This window comes from Cinclus cinclus, chromosome 30 (genome assembly GCF_963662255.1).
Source record: "Cinclus cinclus chromosome 30, bCinCin1.1, whole genome shotgun sequence".
In the NCBI taxonomy this organism is placed as follows: Eukaryota; Metazoa; Chordata; class Aves; order Passeriformes; family Cinclidae; genus Cinclus; species Cinclus cinclus.
In genome coordinates, this window is record NC_085075.1 from 2,365,223 (window position 1) to 2,379,267 (window position 14,045).

The following is a 14,045-nucleotide window of genomic DNA, read 5'->3' on the forward strand; positions in this document are numbered from 1 at the left end:
GTCTCAAAGAGGGATATCCGGGCTGGGGGAGGGGCTCCGGGGGGTGTCCCCGGTGGTGGCACGGGGGTGTGCTGGGATTGGGGGTGTCCCCTGGGGGGGGTTCTGGGTGTCCCCGCCGTGTCCCCGGGGGTCCCTGGGGGGGATATCCGGGGTGGGGGTGGGGAAGCGGGGCTGTGTCCGGTGGGGCGGGGGGGGTGTCCCGGGGCCGGGGGTGTTCCGGGGAGGGTCGGGGTGTCCCGGGGGGGGGTTCTGGGGGTCCCCGGGGGGTCCCTGGGGGTCCCGAACGCGGCCGCCGCGTCCCCCCCGAGCGCGCCAAAGCCGCGGCGGCCCCGCCCGCGCCGCTTCCCGCCTTTCCGCCGGCCACGCCCCCAATGCTTCCGCCCATTGGCTGAGCGCGGCGTGACGTCATCACACGCGGGAGATCCCTTAAAGAGATAGCGACACTACCAGGAACGGGAATTGGAATTGGGGCACTGGGGACAGGGACAGAGACAGAGACCGGGTCCGTGGAGTGGGATCAGGATTTTGGGGACAGGGACCGCGGATTGGAATTGGGATCGGAACCGTGACCGGGGATTGAGACCAGGGAGCGGAACCGGGACCGGGGATTGGAATAGGGACAGGGATCGGGATCAGGGATAAGGATGGGATGGGGTCGGTCACGCTCTGGCCAGAGTGCTCGGCCAGTGGCTGGACCGGACACCGGGACCGCAGCGCGGGCTGCGGCCGGACCACAACCGGACACACGGGGGTCACGGGGAGCAGCCCCGGGGGGCACATGGGGGTCACGGGGCTCTCGGCACACGTGGCCCCCATGGGCTCGGGCCCGCACGAGCGGACACGAAAATGCCCAGAGCAGGAAAGACCGGGGTGCCCCCGTGTCACCCACAGGGATCGGGGTCCCCCTGTATCATCGGGGTCTCCCCGTGTCATTGGGGGTCCCCTCGTGTCACCCACCAGTATCGGGGTCCCCCCGTGCCACTGGGGGTCCTCCTGTGTCACCCACAGGGATCGGGGACCCCCGAGTCACCGAGGTCCCCCAGTGTCATTGGGGGTCCCTCCCTGCCATCGGGGTCCCCCCGTGTCACCCACAGGGATCGGGGTCCCCCCGTGCCGTCGGGGTCCCCTCGTGTCACCCACCAGGACCGGGGTCCCCCCATGAGTGTCCCACCGGGGATCCCCCGGTGTCGGTGGGATCGGGGATCCCCTTGAGTGTCAAACCGGGGTCCCCCCCGCCCCGATGTGCAGGATTGTGACCCCCCCCCACCCCCCCCGCTCCATTTCGCGACCCCGGTGTCCCCCCACGAGTGTGTCCCCCCCGACCACCACCCCCCCCACGGCGGGGGGGTCCCCAAATCCACATCCCTGGGGTCTCCACATGCCGGGATCAGGGGAGGCAGCCCCCCAAAACCCCCACCGCGAACTGCGGGTTGGGGGTCCCGGTATCCCCCCTCACCTCACCCCCTCCCCCGGGCAGGCCCGGACCGTGTGACCGTGGGGGTGGCCCCACGTGGGAATGAGGGGGGGGGGGTGCGGCTCTCTCGCCCCCCTTTTTTGGGGGTGGGGCCATGCAAATGAGAGCCCCTTTTTCTGTCACTGTCCCCGTCCCCTGCGCCTCTACCCCGGCGGTGCCCGATCGTGGGGGGAGACAGCACAGGGACCATGAGGGGGTTCGGGGCCATCGCGGTTTTGGGGACACTCCTGCTCCTGGCTGAGGCTCAGCGGCGTAAGTGGGTTTTTTTGGGGGGTGCGGGGGTAGCCTAGGGCATCGTCCTTTGGGGGTTTTGGGGTGCAGAGCCTCTCGTCAAAGCCAAATCCTTCTCGGAGTTGGGTCGTACCCCAAAAATCTTCCTTAGGGATGGTTGTGGGGTCCCCGTGCTTGGCTGGGGGGTGCGGGGGACTCCAGGTGTGGGGCAGGATGTGGGGGTCGCCATCCCGCTGGAGATGGGGGGGACACGCGGCCCCATTTTCCTCACCAAGAGGGGGGACCAAGGTTTTTGAGTGTGGGGGAAGTGGCAGCCCCCTGAGAAGGGGGGACATTGAGGGGACAGGGGGGAGCTGGCAGTGCCCTGAGAGTGGGGGACATGGGGGACAGTGAGGGGACATGGGGTGACCCTCGGGACCCTTAGAAAGGGGGACATGGGGGACTCCCCCCGTGGGAGTGGGGGGACACGGGGTGTGCTGAGGGTGACAGGGACAGGGAGGACCTGACAGACCCCTGGAAATGGGGGGCACATGGGGGTTTTGGGAGTGAGGGGACAGGAGGGGACCTGGCAGTGTCCTGAGAGTGACAGGGACATGGGGGGACCCTTTGCACCCCGACAATGAGGAGACATGGGGGGACCTTACAGAACCCTAAAAATGGGGGACATGAAGGCACTTCACAGCCCCCCGAAACTGGGGTGGCCTGGAAGCCCCCTCGAGTGGGGGGACACGGGGGGTGCCCATCCCGTCCCATCCGGGCCTGGGGCTGGCTCAGCTGAGCATCACATGAAAGAGCTTTGGGGCGCCATGTGATGGCTTTGCCCCGCGCGTGGCTTGGCCCGAGCTCCGTCACGCGGCCCCCGGGTCCCCCCCCAGGGTCCCCCCAAGGTCCCCACGATGGGGAGGACCCGGCTGGACACTCCCCGGGGTGGGGGTGGTGGGTGGGAGGCTGGTGGACCCCGGTAGAGGGGGATACGGGAGGACACTTCGGTCCTGTGTGAGGGTAGGGGGACATTGGGGATGGGGGGACCTCACAGGCCCCCGAGAGTTGGGGACATGGGGGACGTGGCAGTGTCCTGGGAGTTGGGGACATGGGGGACCCTTCATCCCCCTGAGCATGGGGGACATGCGGGGACCCTTGAACGTGGGGGGACATCGGGGACCTGGCAAGGATTTGAGAGTGGGGGACACGGAGGGGACCCTTCAGCCCCATGTGAGGAGGGGGACGTGAGGGGACCTGGCAGTGCCCTGAAAGTTGGGGACAATGGGGACAAGGGGGACCCTAAGAGTAGGGGACATGGGGGATGTGACAAACTCCTGAGAACGGGGGACACAGGGGACCTCACAGACCCCTGCGTGCTGGGGACATGGGAGACCTGGCGATGTCCTGAGAGTGGGGGACAGTGAGGACATGGGGGACACGATGAACCCGGCAGTGCCCTGAGAGTTGGGGGGACATGGGGGATGTGGCAGTGTCCTAAGGGTGGGGTACGTGGGGAACGTGGGGGACAAGGGAGATGTGACAGGAACCTGAGAGTGGGGGGACATCACGGGGGGCATGGGGGATGTGGCAGTGCCCTGGGAGTGGGGGACACGGGGGACTTGGGGCATCTGACAGTCCCCTGAGCACAGGGGACATGGGGGGACACGACAAACCCCTAAACCGAGGGACACGGGGGACATGTGGGACCCTTCACCCCCTGAACTCGGGTGTCCCTCGCCCCTCGTAGGAGCCTCTGACCGGAGCCGTGGCCGGAGCCCGGCGTGGAGCGGGCGGCCGGCGCCGTTCCGCACCTGGGACTCGGGGCTCTACCTGCCCTGGCGCGAGGGCACCCGCGACTGCTGGAGAGGTGGGTGCCACCCGGGCGTGGCTGTGCCACCCGAGCACGGCCGTGCCACCAGCGGGGTCCTGCCGTGTCGCTGAGCGCCCCCATCGTGTCCCCGAGCAGGCGGTGATGTCACCTTCGATATCAGCAATGATGCTCCCACCATGACGGGTGCCCAGGCCACGTTCTCCATCGCCCTGCGCTTCCCGGGCAACCAGACCGTGCTGCCCGATGGCCGCGTGGTGTGGGGCCAGAACTGCACCGTCAATGGTCAGCGAGTTCCCAAAACCAGCCTGAAACCACCCCAAAACCAGCCTGAAACCACCCCAAAACCAGCCTGAAACCACCCCTAAACCACCACAAACCACCCCAAAACCATCCCAAAACCAACCCAAACCACCCCAAAACGACCCCAAAATCCCACAAAACCACCCCAAAACTTCCCTGAAATCACCCCAAAATTCCCCCAAAACCAACCCAAACCAACCCAAAATTAACCCAAAACCCCCTAAACCACCCAAAACCCCTGAAACCACCCCAACCCCCCCAAAAACCATCTCAAAACCATCCCTGACCCTCACCCCGTGTGTCCCCACCGTGTCCCCAGTGTTCCCCTGACCCCCACGCCAGCGTCCCTGTGTTGTCCCCGCTGTCCCCTCGCCCCGGGTGTCACCATGGTGTCCCCGTGGTGTCCCCAGTGTCCCTTTCACCCCCCTCATCTCCACCCCAGTGTCCCCCTCACCCCCACCCCAGTGTCCCCGTGTTGTCCCCGCTGTCCCCTCACCCTGGGTGTCCCCACAGGCACGCGGGTGGCACAAGGGGACCCGGTGTTCCCAGAGCAGCCGGATGCCACGGGAGCCTTTCCCGACGGACAGCCCATGCCCAGGGGCAAGCGGGGCAAGTTCGTCTACGTCTGGTGGACATGGGGTGAGGATGGCACCGATTTACCCCAAAATGGGCCGGGGTGTCCCTGAGGTGGCACTGACCCTGCTGTGGTGGCACTGACCGTGCCATGGTGGCATTGACCCTGCCATAGTGGCACTGTCCCTGCTGTCCCCAGAGTGCTACTGGCAGGTGGTGGACAGGCTCAGGGTCTGCATGGCCAGGGTGGCACTGTCCCCACTGTGGTGGCACAGTTCCCACTGTCCCCAGGGCACTACTGGCCGGTGGTGGACAGGGTGTCCCCGTGGTGGCACTGACCCCACCATGGTGGCACTGACCATGACACTGATCCTGCCGTGGCGACCCCACCGCAGTGACACTGTCCCCGCCGTGGTGGCACTGTCACTGACCCTGCCATGGTGGCACTATCACTGACCCCACCGTGGTGGCACTGTCGCTGACCCCACCATGGTGGCACTGTCACTGACCCCACCGTGGTGGCACTGTCACTGACCCCGCCATGGTGGCACTGTCACTGACCCTGCCATGGTGGCACTGTCCCTGCTGTCCCCAGGGCGCTACTGGCAGGTGGTGGACGGGGCGGCATCGCAGCTCACGGTGGGCACGGCCGGGGTGCCCCTGGGCTCCTACACCATGGAGGTGGTCGTGTACCACTACCGGGGCCGCCAGAAGTTCATCCCCATCGGCCACGCCAGCACCCAGTTCAGCATCACCGGTGGGAGCACTGGGAAATGGGGGGCACCGGGAAATGGGGGGCACGGGGAAATGGGGGGCACCGGGAAATGGGGGGCACCGGGAAATGGGGGCACCGGGAAATGGGGGGCACCGGAAATGGGGGCACCGGGAGACAGGGGGCGCAGGGTGGGAGATGAGGTGGGAAGCATGGGGTGTGGGTTGTGGGTGATGGGTCGTGGGTGCAGGTGGCTCTGGGTGTTGGTGCTGCAGGTGACAGAGTGCAGGTGACAGAGTGCAGGTGACAGCGAGTGCTGGCGCTGAAGGTGACAGTGGGTGCGTGTGACACTGCCTGTAGGTGACACCGGCTGTAGGTGACACTGGGTGCAGGTACCACCCCGTACCGACGCTCCAGGTTCCAGCCAGCCCAGTTCCTGTCCCAACCGCTGTCCCCCTGCCCTCACCCGAGTCCCCACCATGTCCCCGCAGACCAGGTCCCGTTCGCCGTGGACGTGTCGCAGCTGCAGGACGCGGTGACAAGCGACGGGCGCTTCGTGCGGAACCGCGCGGTGGCGTTCACGGTGCGGCTGCACGACCCGAGCCGATACCTGCGCGACGCCGACGTGTCCTACTCGTGGGACTTCGGCGACCAGAGCGGGACCCTCATCTCCCGCAGTGCCACTGTCACCCACACCTACCTGGACACCGGCACCTTCTCGGCCCGCCTGGTGCTCCAGGCCGCCATCCCCCTCAGCCCCTGCGGCCCCACAACCGCGCCCTCCCCCTCCGCGGGTCCCACGGGCACCCAGCCCGCGGCCACCACCCCCGCCGAGGCGCAGAGCACGGTGCCGGTGGCCAGCACGGGTAAGGGAGGGTGCTGGGTGTGGTCCCGGTGTCCCCGCTGCTCCATGGGGTGTGTCCCCCAGTGTCCCCAACTCCCCAGAGTCACTCCACCCCATAGAGTGTGTCCCCAGTGTCCCCCCCACCCCCTAGGGCGTGGCCCCCGTGTCCCTCTGCCCCAGTGTCCCCCCACCCCAGACCGAGTGTCCCCAGTGTCGCCCCCCACCCCACAGAGCCCCCAGATCCCCCCAAGCCGTGGTGTGTCCCCCCAGTGTCACCTAAGGGGACAAAGAGCACCCCCGACACTGCAGCTGGGGGGGGCCAGGGGGGTCCCATACCAGAGGTGACACCAACCCGGGCTCTGGGGGCTCCCGGGGAGTCTCGGGGGTGACCCCAACCCCACTTTTCCCGCAGCCCCCGCAGCCTCCGGGGAGCCCGCGGAGCCCACGGGGGGGTCGGCGGTGGAACCCTCGGATCCCGCTGTCACCGAGCCCTCTGTCCCCGTTGTCACCGATCCCTCTGTCACCGCCGCCATCGACCCCTCTGTCCCCGCTGTCACCGAACTCTCGGTCCCCTCCGCCACCGACCCCGCCCTCGCTGCCAGCACCGCGGCTGTCGCCTCCTCCGTGTCCCCCGCTGTCGCCACCGCGCCCGGGGACACCTCGGTCACCGCGGCCCCCGTGCAAGGGACAGCGGCTGCAGGTGGGTGCTGGCCCGGGAGGGGGTGAGGGACTCGCCGGGGGTGTCCCCAAGGGCTCGGTGTCCCCTTGTCCTTGCCCAGCGTTTCCCGTGTGTCCCTGCAGATGTGGCGACAGACGGAGGCGCGGGTGATGTCACAGCTGGAGCCACCGCTGGATTAGCCACAGCTGGATCAGCCACAGCCGGATCAGCCACAGCTGGATCATCCACAGCCGGATCAGCCACAGCCGGATCAGCCACAGCCGGATCTGCCATCGATGCCACTGCTGCAGCCACGCTCGGTGTCACGGTGGATGCCACCATAGGAGCCACCGTGGGAGCCACTGCCGTGTCCCTGGCTGCTTCCACAGCCGGAGCCACAGCCGGAGCCACAGCCGGAGCCACAGCCGGAGCCACAGCCGGAGCCACAGCCCAGCCGCTGGCCCTGGTCAAGCGCCAGGCCCCGGCCGAGGACTCGCCCGGCTGTGTCCTGTACCGCTACGGCACCTTCGCCACGCAGCTGGACATCGTCCGTGAGTCCCGGGGGGGATCCCGGGGGACTCCCGGGGCTCCGGGGGTGCCCGACCCCACTGACCCCTCCGTGCCACCCCGCAGAGGGCATCGAGAGCGTGGCCATCGTGCAGGTGGTGCCCGAGGGCGGCGGCAGCAGCGTGGAGCTGACGGTGACGTGCGAGGGCGGGTGAGTGGCGGCGACAACGGCGACAACGACGGGGACGAGGTGGACGTGTCCCCGGCGCTGACGGCCGTGCCCGCAGGTTGCCCGAGGAGGTGTGCACGGTCGTGGCGGACGCCGAGTGTCGCACGGCGGAGGCGGAGTCGTGCTCGGCGGTGTCGCCGTCGCCGGGCTGCGAGCTCGTGCTGCGCCAGGACTTCAACCGCTCCGGGCTCTTCTGCCTCAACGTGTCCCTGGCCAATGGCAACGGGCTGGCCGTGGCCACCACCCGCGTGGCTGTCGGAGGTGTGACATGGGGACAGGGTCCTGGGGGTGCCCGGAGTGCGGCTGGGTTGTTCCTGTCCCCGGCGGAGGTGGCACAGGGGTGACAGAGTCCGGGGATGTCCCCAAGGTCCCCTGGGTTGGATTGAGCTGTCACCAGCTGTCGGAGGTGACAGGGACAGCGACAGGGTCCGGGGACGTCCCCGGGTGTCCCCTGGGCGGGGCTGGGCTGTCGCTGCCCTGTCGGAGGTGACAGGGACAGGGTGACAGGTCCCAGGGAGATGTCCCCAAGGTCACCCGGGTGGGACTGAGCTGTCGCTGTCCCCAGGGGCCGCTCCGGCCGCCGGCCGGACCACGCTGTTCGTGGGACTCGTGCTGGTGGCGGCCGCCCTGGGCACGGCCGCGTACACCTACAGGTGAGGGGACACTGGGGACAGTGGGGACACTGGGGACACTGGGGACACTGGGGGGACACAGCCCGTGGGGAGGGGGGGGTCAGAGGATGAGGGGACATTGGGGAGCACTGGGGGACATTATGGAGTGAGGGGTTCCGATGGCGAGGGGACACTGGGGGGACACAGCCCGTGGGGTTGGGGACATCAGGGACACTCCCTATGGGGTCGGGTGACACTGTAGGGTAGGGGACGTTCCCTATGGGGTGGAGGTGACACTGTGGGGTGTGGGGGGGTGACACTATGGGGTTGGGGACATCAGGGACACTCCCTACGGCATCGGGTGACACTGTGGGATTGGGGACACTGCCTATGGGGTGGAGGTGACACTGTGGGGTTGAGGTGACACTGTGGAGTTGGGGACACTCCCTATGAGGTGGAGGTGACACCCTGGGTTGGAGGTGACACTGTGGGGTTGAGGTGACACTGTGGAGTTGGGGACACTCCCTATGAGGTGGAGGTGACACCCTGGGTTGGAGGTGACACTGTGGGGTTGAGGTGACACTGTGGAGTTGGGGACACTCCCTATGAGGTGGAGGTGACACCCTGGGTTGGAGGTGACACTGTGGGGTTGAGGTGACACTGTGGAGTTGGGGACACTCCCTATGAGGTGGAGGTGACACCCTGGGTTGGAGGTGACACTGTGGGGTTGGGGACACCCCACGGAGGGGGGAGGTGACACCGTGTCCCCACCCCATGTCCCCCCCTTTCCCCCCCAGACGAGTCAAGTACACAGCGCTGTCCCCAGCGCCCCCCACGCCCCCCGCCCGGCCCCGGGGGTGGCTGTCCCCAAATGTCACCGTGCGGCGGTTGCTGCAGCGTGCCCTGGGGGGGGCCCCGAGCGGCGAGAGCAGCCCCCTCCTCCGGGGTCACTCCGTCTAGGGACCCCCACCCTAAAATCATCTCCCCAAAACCCTCCCGGGCATGTCCCGAGCCCCCAGAGCCTCCCCCCCGGAGCAGAGGGGGGGGGGGGGGGTTGGGGACACGCGTGGTGGCCTCGGTGGCACCGAGATTAAAGGCTCAGATGTGCCCGCGGCTCTGGCTCCGTGTGTGTTTTGGGGGGATTTGGAGGGTCCTGGGTGGGTTTGGGGGGGATTTAGAGGGGTCTGCGGCGGTGGTTGGGGGAGTTTGGGGGGTCCTGGGTGGGTTTCGGGGGGTCCTGGGAGGGGTTGGGGGGATTTAGAGGGGACCTGGGGCAGTTTTGGGAAGATTTAAGGGGGGTCTGGGGGGAATTGGGGGGGTTCTAGGGGAGTGTTGGGGGGATCTGAAGGGCTCTGGAGGGGGATTTTGGGCTGGTCCAGGTGAATTTGGGGTGCCTGGGGTGTCCTGGAGGGATTTTGGGGCAGTTTTGGGGGGTCTGAGGGGAGCCGGCATGTTTTGGGGAGATTTTGGGTTATCTGGGGTGGTCCCAGAAGAAACCTGTGGTGTCTGAGGAGGTTTGGGGTGTTTTGGGATGGATTTTGGGGGCTCCTGGGTGGGTTTTGGGGGGTCTGAGGGGATCCGGAGGGGTTTGGGGGTATTTTGGGTGAGTTTTGGGGGGGTCTTGTGGGGACCTCCTGAGGAGGTTTTGGGAGGATTTTGGGAGGGTCTTGTGGGGACCAAGGGGAGTTTAGGGAGGTCTGGGTGGTGTCCTGGGGGGGATTTAGGGGTCCTGGGGGGGAGGTTTGGGGGTGTGGTGTGTCTGAGGGGGTGTCCTGATGAGCTTTTAGGGGATTTTGGGCTATCCGGGCAGGTTTTAGGAGACTATGGGGGCTCCTGGGTGAGTTTTGGGGGGAATGGGGGCGGAGCCTCGAGTGGTGAGATCACTCCCAGACCCCGCCCCAGAACCAGTGACCACGCCCCGTATTTACATATTAATAAAGATCTTGTTTGACCACACCCTGCCATTATCATACTTGTAATTGACCATGCTTCTCATTACCATATAAAGCAGTGACCACGCCCCTAATGTCAATATTAAGAAAGTTAATCGTGGTGTTGACCACGCCCCCCAATTTCCATATCCCATATATGATCATGCATTATTTTTGACATTGCCATTCCCATTGTAATAAATTACCTCGCCCCTAATTTCCAAATTAATTAAACTGGGGGGGGGGGGTGTGTGGGTGTGGTGTATTTTGGACACGCCGCCTAATTTCCATATCAGTAATCTCATCTGCCTTTTGACCACGCCCTCTAGTTTGCATGCTTAAAAAAATCCCACCCTCTTTTTGACCACACCCCCTAATTTCCATAAAAATCAATGGTCACACCCCCTCAACGACCACCCACATTTCCTATTTAAATCATTGATCACGCCCTTTAATTGCCATAGTAATTAAAGCCAATCACTGACATTGACCACGCCCTGCAATCAACATATTTAAAAGACCACGCCCCATTTACCATATTAAGACATCACTTCCGCCTGTAGCCCCGCCCTTTATTCACAATTTCCCATATACGGTCACGCCTCCATTTTGACCACGCCCCCAACGCCGCCGCACCGCCGCCTTTGCGTCACTTCCGGGGCGGCCCCGCGGCGCGCGCGCAAAGATGGCGACGCCCTATGTGACGGACGAGACCGGTGAGCGCGGGGGGGCTCCGCGGGCTGGGGGGCTCCGGGACCCCCCCCGGGGGCTGCCCCGAGAGCCCCGGGACCCCCGCGCGGGTCTGGGGGGGATCCCGGGGTCAGGAAGGACCGAAGGGGGGGTGGGGGGACGGGATCCCCGTGAGGGGCTGGGGGGGCGGGCCGGGGTTTCTGAGGGCGGGGGCTCGGGATGTTTGAGGGGAGTCTTGGAGCTCCCCGTGAGGGTTTTGGGGTCTCTTATTGGGGCGGGGGGTCTTGGGATCTCTTGGAGGGGTCTCGGGGTGAGGAAGGACCGAAGGTTTTTGGGGCGGGGTCCTGGAGATGCCCGTGAGGGTTTTGGGGTCTCTGAAGGGGATGTGGATTTGGGGTCTTGGGGTCCCCGTGGGGTGTCCCGGGATCCCTGGGGTGGCCTTGGGATGGTCCCTGGGAATGTCCCCGCGCCCATCTGGAGGGGTTTTTGGGGTGTCCCGGGGTCCCCCTGGTATCCGTGGGTGACCCCAGAGGTGTCCCCAGGATGTTCCTCATGGTGTCCCGGTGTCCCCCCGGTATCTGTGGAGGTGTCCCCATGTCCCCAGAGTATCCCTAGGGTGTCCCTGCTGTCCCCTGGTGTCTGTGGAGGTGTCCCCATGTCCCTGTGATGTCCCCATTGTGTCCCCATGGTGTCCCCACGCTGTCCCCACACTGTCCCTGCTGTCCCCAGGCAGGTACATCCCATCCACGCAGCGCCCGGACGGGACCTGGCGGAAGCAGCGCCGGGTCAAGGAGGGCTACGTGCCCCAGGAGGAGGTGCCCGTGTGAGTGGGGGGCTCTGGGGGTGTGGGGAGGGGTCTTGGGGGGGTCCCAGGTTGTGGGGAGGGGTCGGGTCCCACCCAGGCCTTTCCAGATCCCTCCTGTCCTTTCCAGGACTCCCCAGAACCCCCAAATCCCCTCCTGTCCCCTCTAGGATCCCCCCAGGACCCCCCCCAGACCCCTTCAACCCCCTCCAGGGCCCCCTTATCCCCTCCCATCCCCTCCAAACCCTCTTCAGGACCCCCCAAAACCCTCTAGTCCCCTGCAGACACCCCCAAAACCCCTCCAGGACCTGTCCCTATCCCTTCCCATGTCCCTATCCCTTCCCATCTCCTCTAAACCCTCTTCAGGATCCCCCCAAACCCCTCCTGTCCCCTCCAGACACCCCCAAAACCCCTCCCATCCCCTCCTGTCCCCTCCAGACACCCCCCAAAACCCCTCCAGACAGCCCCAAAACCCCTCCAGGGCCTCCCCAAAACTCCTCCCATCCCTTCCAGACACCCCTAAAACCCCTCCAGTCACCCCAAAACCCCTCCCATCCCCTCCTGTCCCCTCCAGACACCCCCAAAACCCCTCCAGTCACCCCAAAACCCCTCCCATCCCCTCCTGTCCCCTCCAGACACCCCCAAAACTCCTCCAGACACCCCCAAAACCCCTCCCATCCCCTCCTGTCCCCTCCAGACACCCCCAAAACTCCTCCAGACACTCCCAAAACCCCTCCCATCCCCTCCTGTCCCCTCCAGACACCCCCAAAACTCCTCCAGGACTTCCTAAAACCCCTTTCAGACATCCCCGAAACCCCTCCACAACCCCCCCAAAAACCCCCCTCACCCTTTTGTTTTTTTTGTTTTTTTTTTCCCCCTTGTCCTCCCACCACAGCTACGAGAACAAATACGTGAAATTCTTCCGGAGCAAACCCGAACTACCCCCAGGTTTAAACCCAGAACCGAGCCCATCCCCCTCGGCTCGAGGGACCCCGGGACGGCCCGAGGGCTGCGACCCCTCCCCAGCTTTATCCAAAACCGCCCGGAGAAACCTGAAACGTAAAGAGAAAAGGAAACAACAGCAGGAGAAAGATCGGGAGAGCGACAGGGACGGACTGAGCGCTGCGCTGGAAAAAATCGCTTTGGGAGGAGGAGGAGGAGGGGGCGACAACGTCGGAGGAGGAGGTGGGACAGCGGGTGAGAAGGGAGGGGATAAAAACCTGGAAAATGCTGGGAATTGCGGTGATAACGCCGCCAATAACGAGAGGAATCGGCGGATCAAGAGCCTGAGGAAGAAGCTGCGGCAGGTGGAGGAGCTGAGGCAGCGCCTGGAGGGGGGGGGGATCCCGCAGCCCACCAAGGAGCAGCTGGAGAAGCTGGCCAGGAGGAAAGCGCTGGAGGAGGAACTCAGGGGCTTGGAGCTGGACTCGTAATTTGGGGAGGAGGGGGATTTTTGGTTTTTTGGAAGGGGGGGGGGGTTTGGGGATTTTTTGGCGGATTTTTGGGATTTTTTTTTTTCGATTTTTTTTTTTCCGATTTTTTTCCCAATTTTTTTATGGTTATTTTTCGATTTTTTTCTTTATTTTTTTCTGATTTTTAAAAATTTTTTTCCCCAATTTTTTCCAAGTTTTTTCTTTTTTTTCCCCCCATTTCTTTTCTTTTCTCCCCCCCATTTCTTTTCTCCCCCCCATTTATTTTCTTTTCTTCCCCCCCATTTATTTTCTTTTCTTCCCCCCCATTTATTTTCTTTTCTTCCCCCCCATTTATTTTCTTTTCTTCCCCCCCATTTATTTTCTTTTCTTCCCCCCCATTTATTTTCTTTTCTTCCCCCCCATTTATTTTCTTTTCTTCCCCCCCATTTATTTTCTTTTCTTCCCCATTTATTTTCTTTTTTTCCCCATTTATTTTCTTTTTTTCCCCATTTATTTTCTTCTTTTCCCCATTTATTTTTTCTTTTCCCCATTTATTTTTTCCCATTTATTTTCTTTTTTCCCATTTATTTTCTTTTTTCCCATTTATTTTCTTTTTCTCCCCCATTTATTTTCTTTTTCTCCCCCATTTATTTTCTTTTTTCCCATTTATTTTCTTTTTTCCCATTTATTTTCTTTTTCTCCCCCATTTATTTTCTTTTTCTCCCCCATTTATTTTCTTTTTTCCCCCCATTTATTTTCTTTTTTCCCATTTATTTTTCCTCCCTTTTATTTTATTTCTTTTTTTTTTCTTTTATTTCTTGGTTTATTTTACTTTACCGATTCTTTTGGTTATTTTTTTTATTGCTTTTTTGGGTTATTTTATTTTAATTTCATTTTTTTCTTTTTGGGGGTTCTTTTATTTTTGTTTTTTTCGTTCTTTGGGTTATTTTCTTTTCACTTTTTTTTGCGGATTGTTTTATTTATATTACTTTTTTGACTTATTTTATTTTCTCGACTTTTTGCTATTTTATTTTTTTCTTTTATCTTTTATTTTGCTGATTTCTTTTTGTTCTTTTTCTGTTTTGTTTGGTTTAGTTCTGTTTGTTTGTTTTTCCATTTTCCCCCATCTTGTTTTATTCTCTTTTTTCCCCAGTTTTCTTTCAAAATTTTTTGCTTCATAATTTTTTTTTCTTGGGTTCAGGTCCTTCATCCCGGTGTCGCTCCCGGTTTTTAATGGGATTAAAAAAAAGGGGGGATT

General features: G+C 62.4%; 2 protein-coding genes across 2 annotated transcripts; both read left to right on the plus strand.

The window, feature by feature from the left end:
• Positions 1 to 3,385: 3,385 nt before the first annotated feature.
• PMEL (premelanosome protein) lies at positions 3,386 to 8,912 on the plus strand. The gene is made up of 11 exons (XM_062510847.1): positions 3,386 to 3,554; positions 3,654 to 3,800; positions 4,332 to 4,457; positions 4,987 to 5,148; positions 5,595 to 5,969; positions 6,360 to 6,559; positions 6,727 to 7,156; positions 7,239 to 7,323; positions 7,400 to 7,602; positions 7,907 to 7,994; positions 8,750 to 8,912. The coding sequence occupies exons 1-11, from the start codon at positions 3,386 to 3,388 to the stop codon at positions 8,910 to 8,912; spliced, it is 2,148 nt and encodes a 715-aa protein (XP_062366831.1).
• A 1,640-nt stretch (positions 8,913 to 10,552) lies between these two features.
• PYM1 (PYM homolog 1, exon junction complex associated factor) lies at positions 10,553 to 12,977 on the plus strand. Its single transcript, XM_062511044.1, has 3 exons — positions 10,553 to 10,599; positions 11,303 to 11,396; positions 12,271 to 12,977. Exons 1-3 carry the CDS (start codon positions 10,569 to 10,571, stop codon positions 12,806 to 12,808), a joined length of 663 nt encoding a protein of 220 aa, XP_062367028.1. The 5' UTR covers positions 10,553 to 10,568; the 3' UTR covers positions 12,809 to 12,977.
• Positions 12,978 to 14,045: the final 1,068 nt, after the last annotated feature.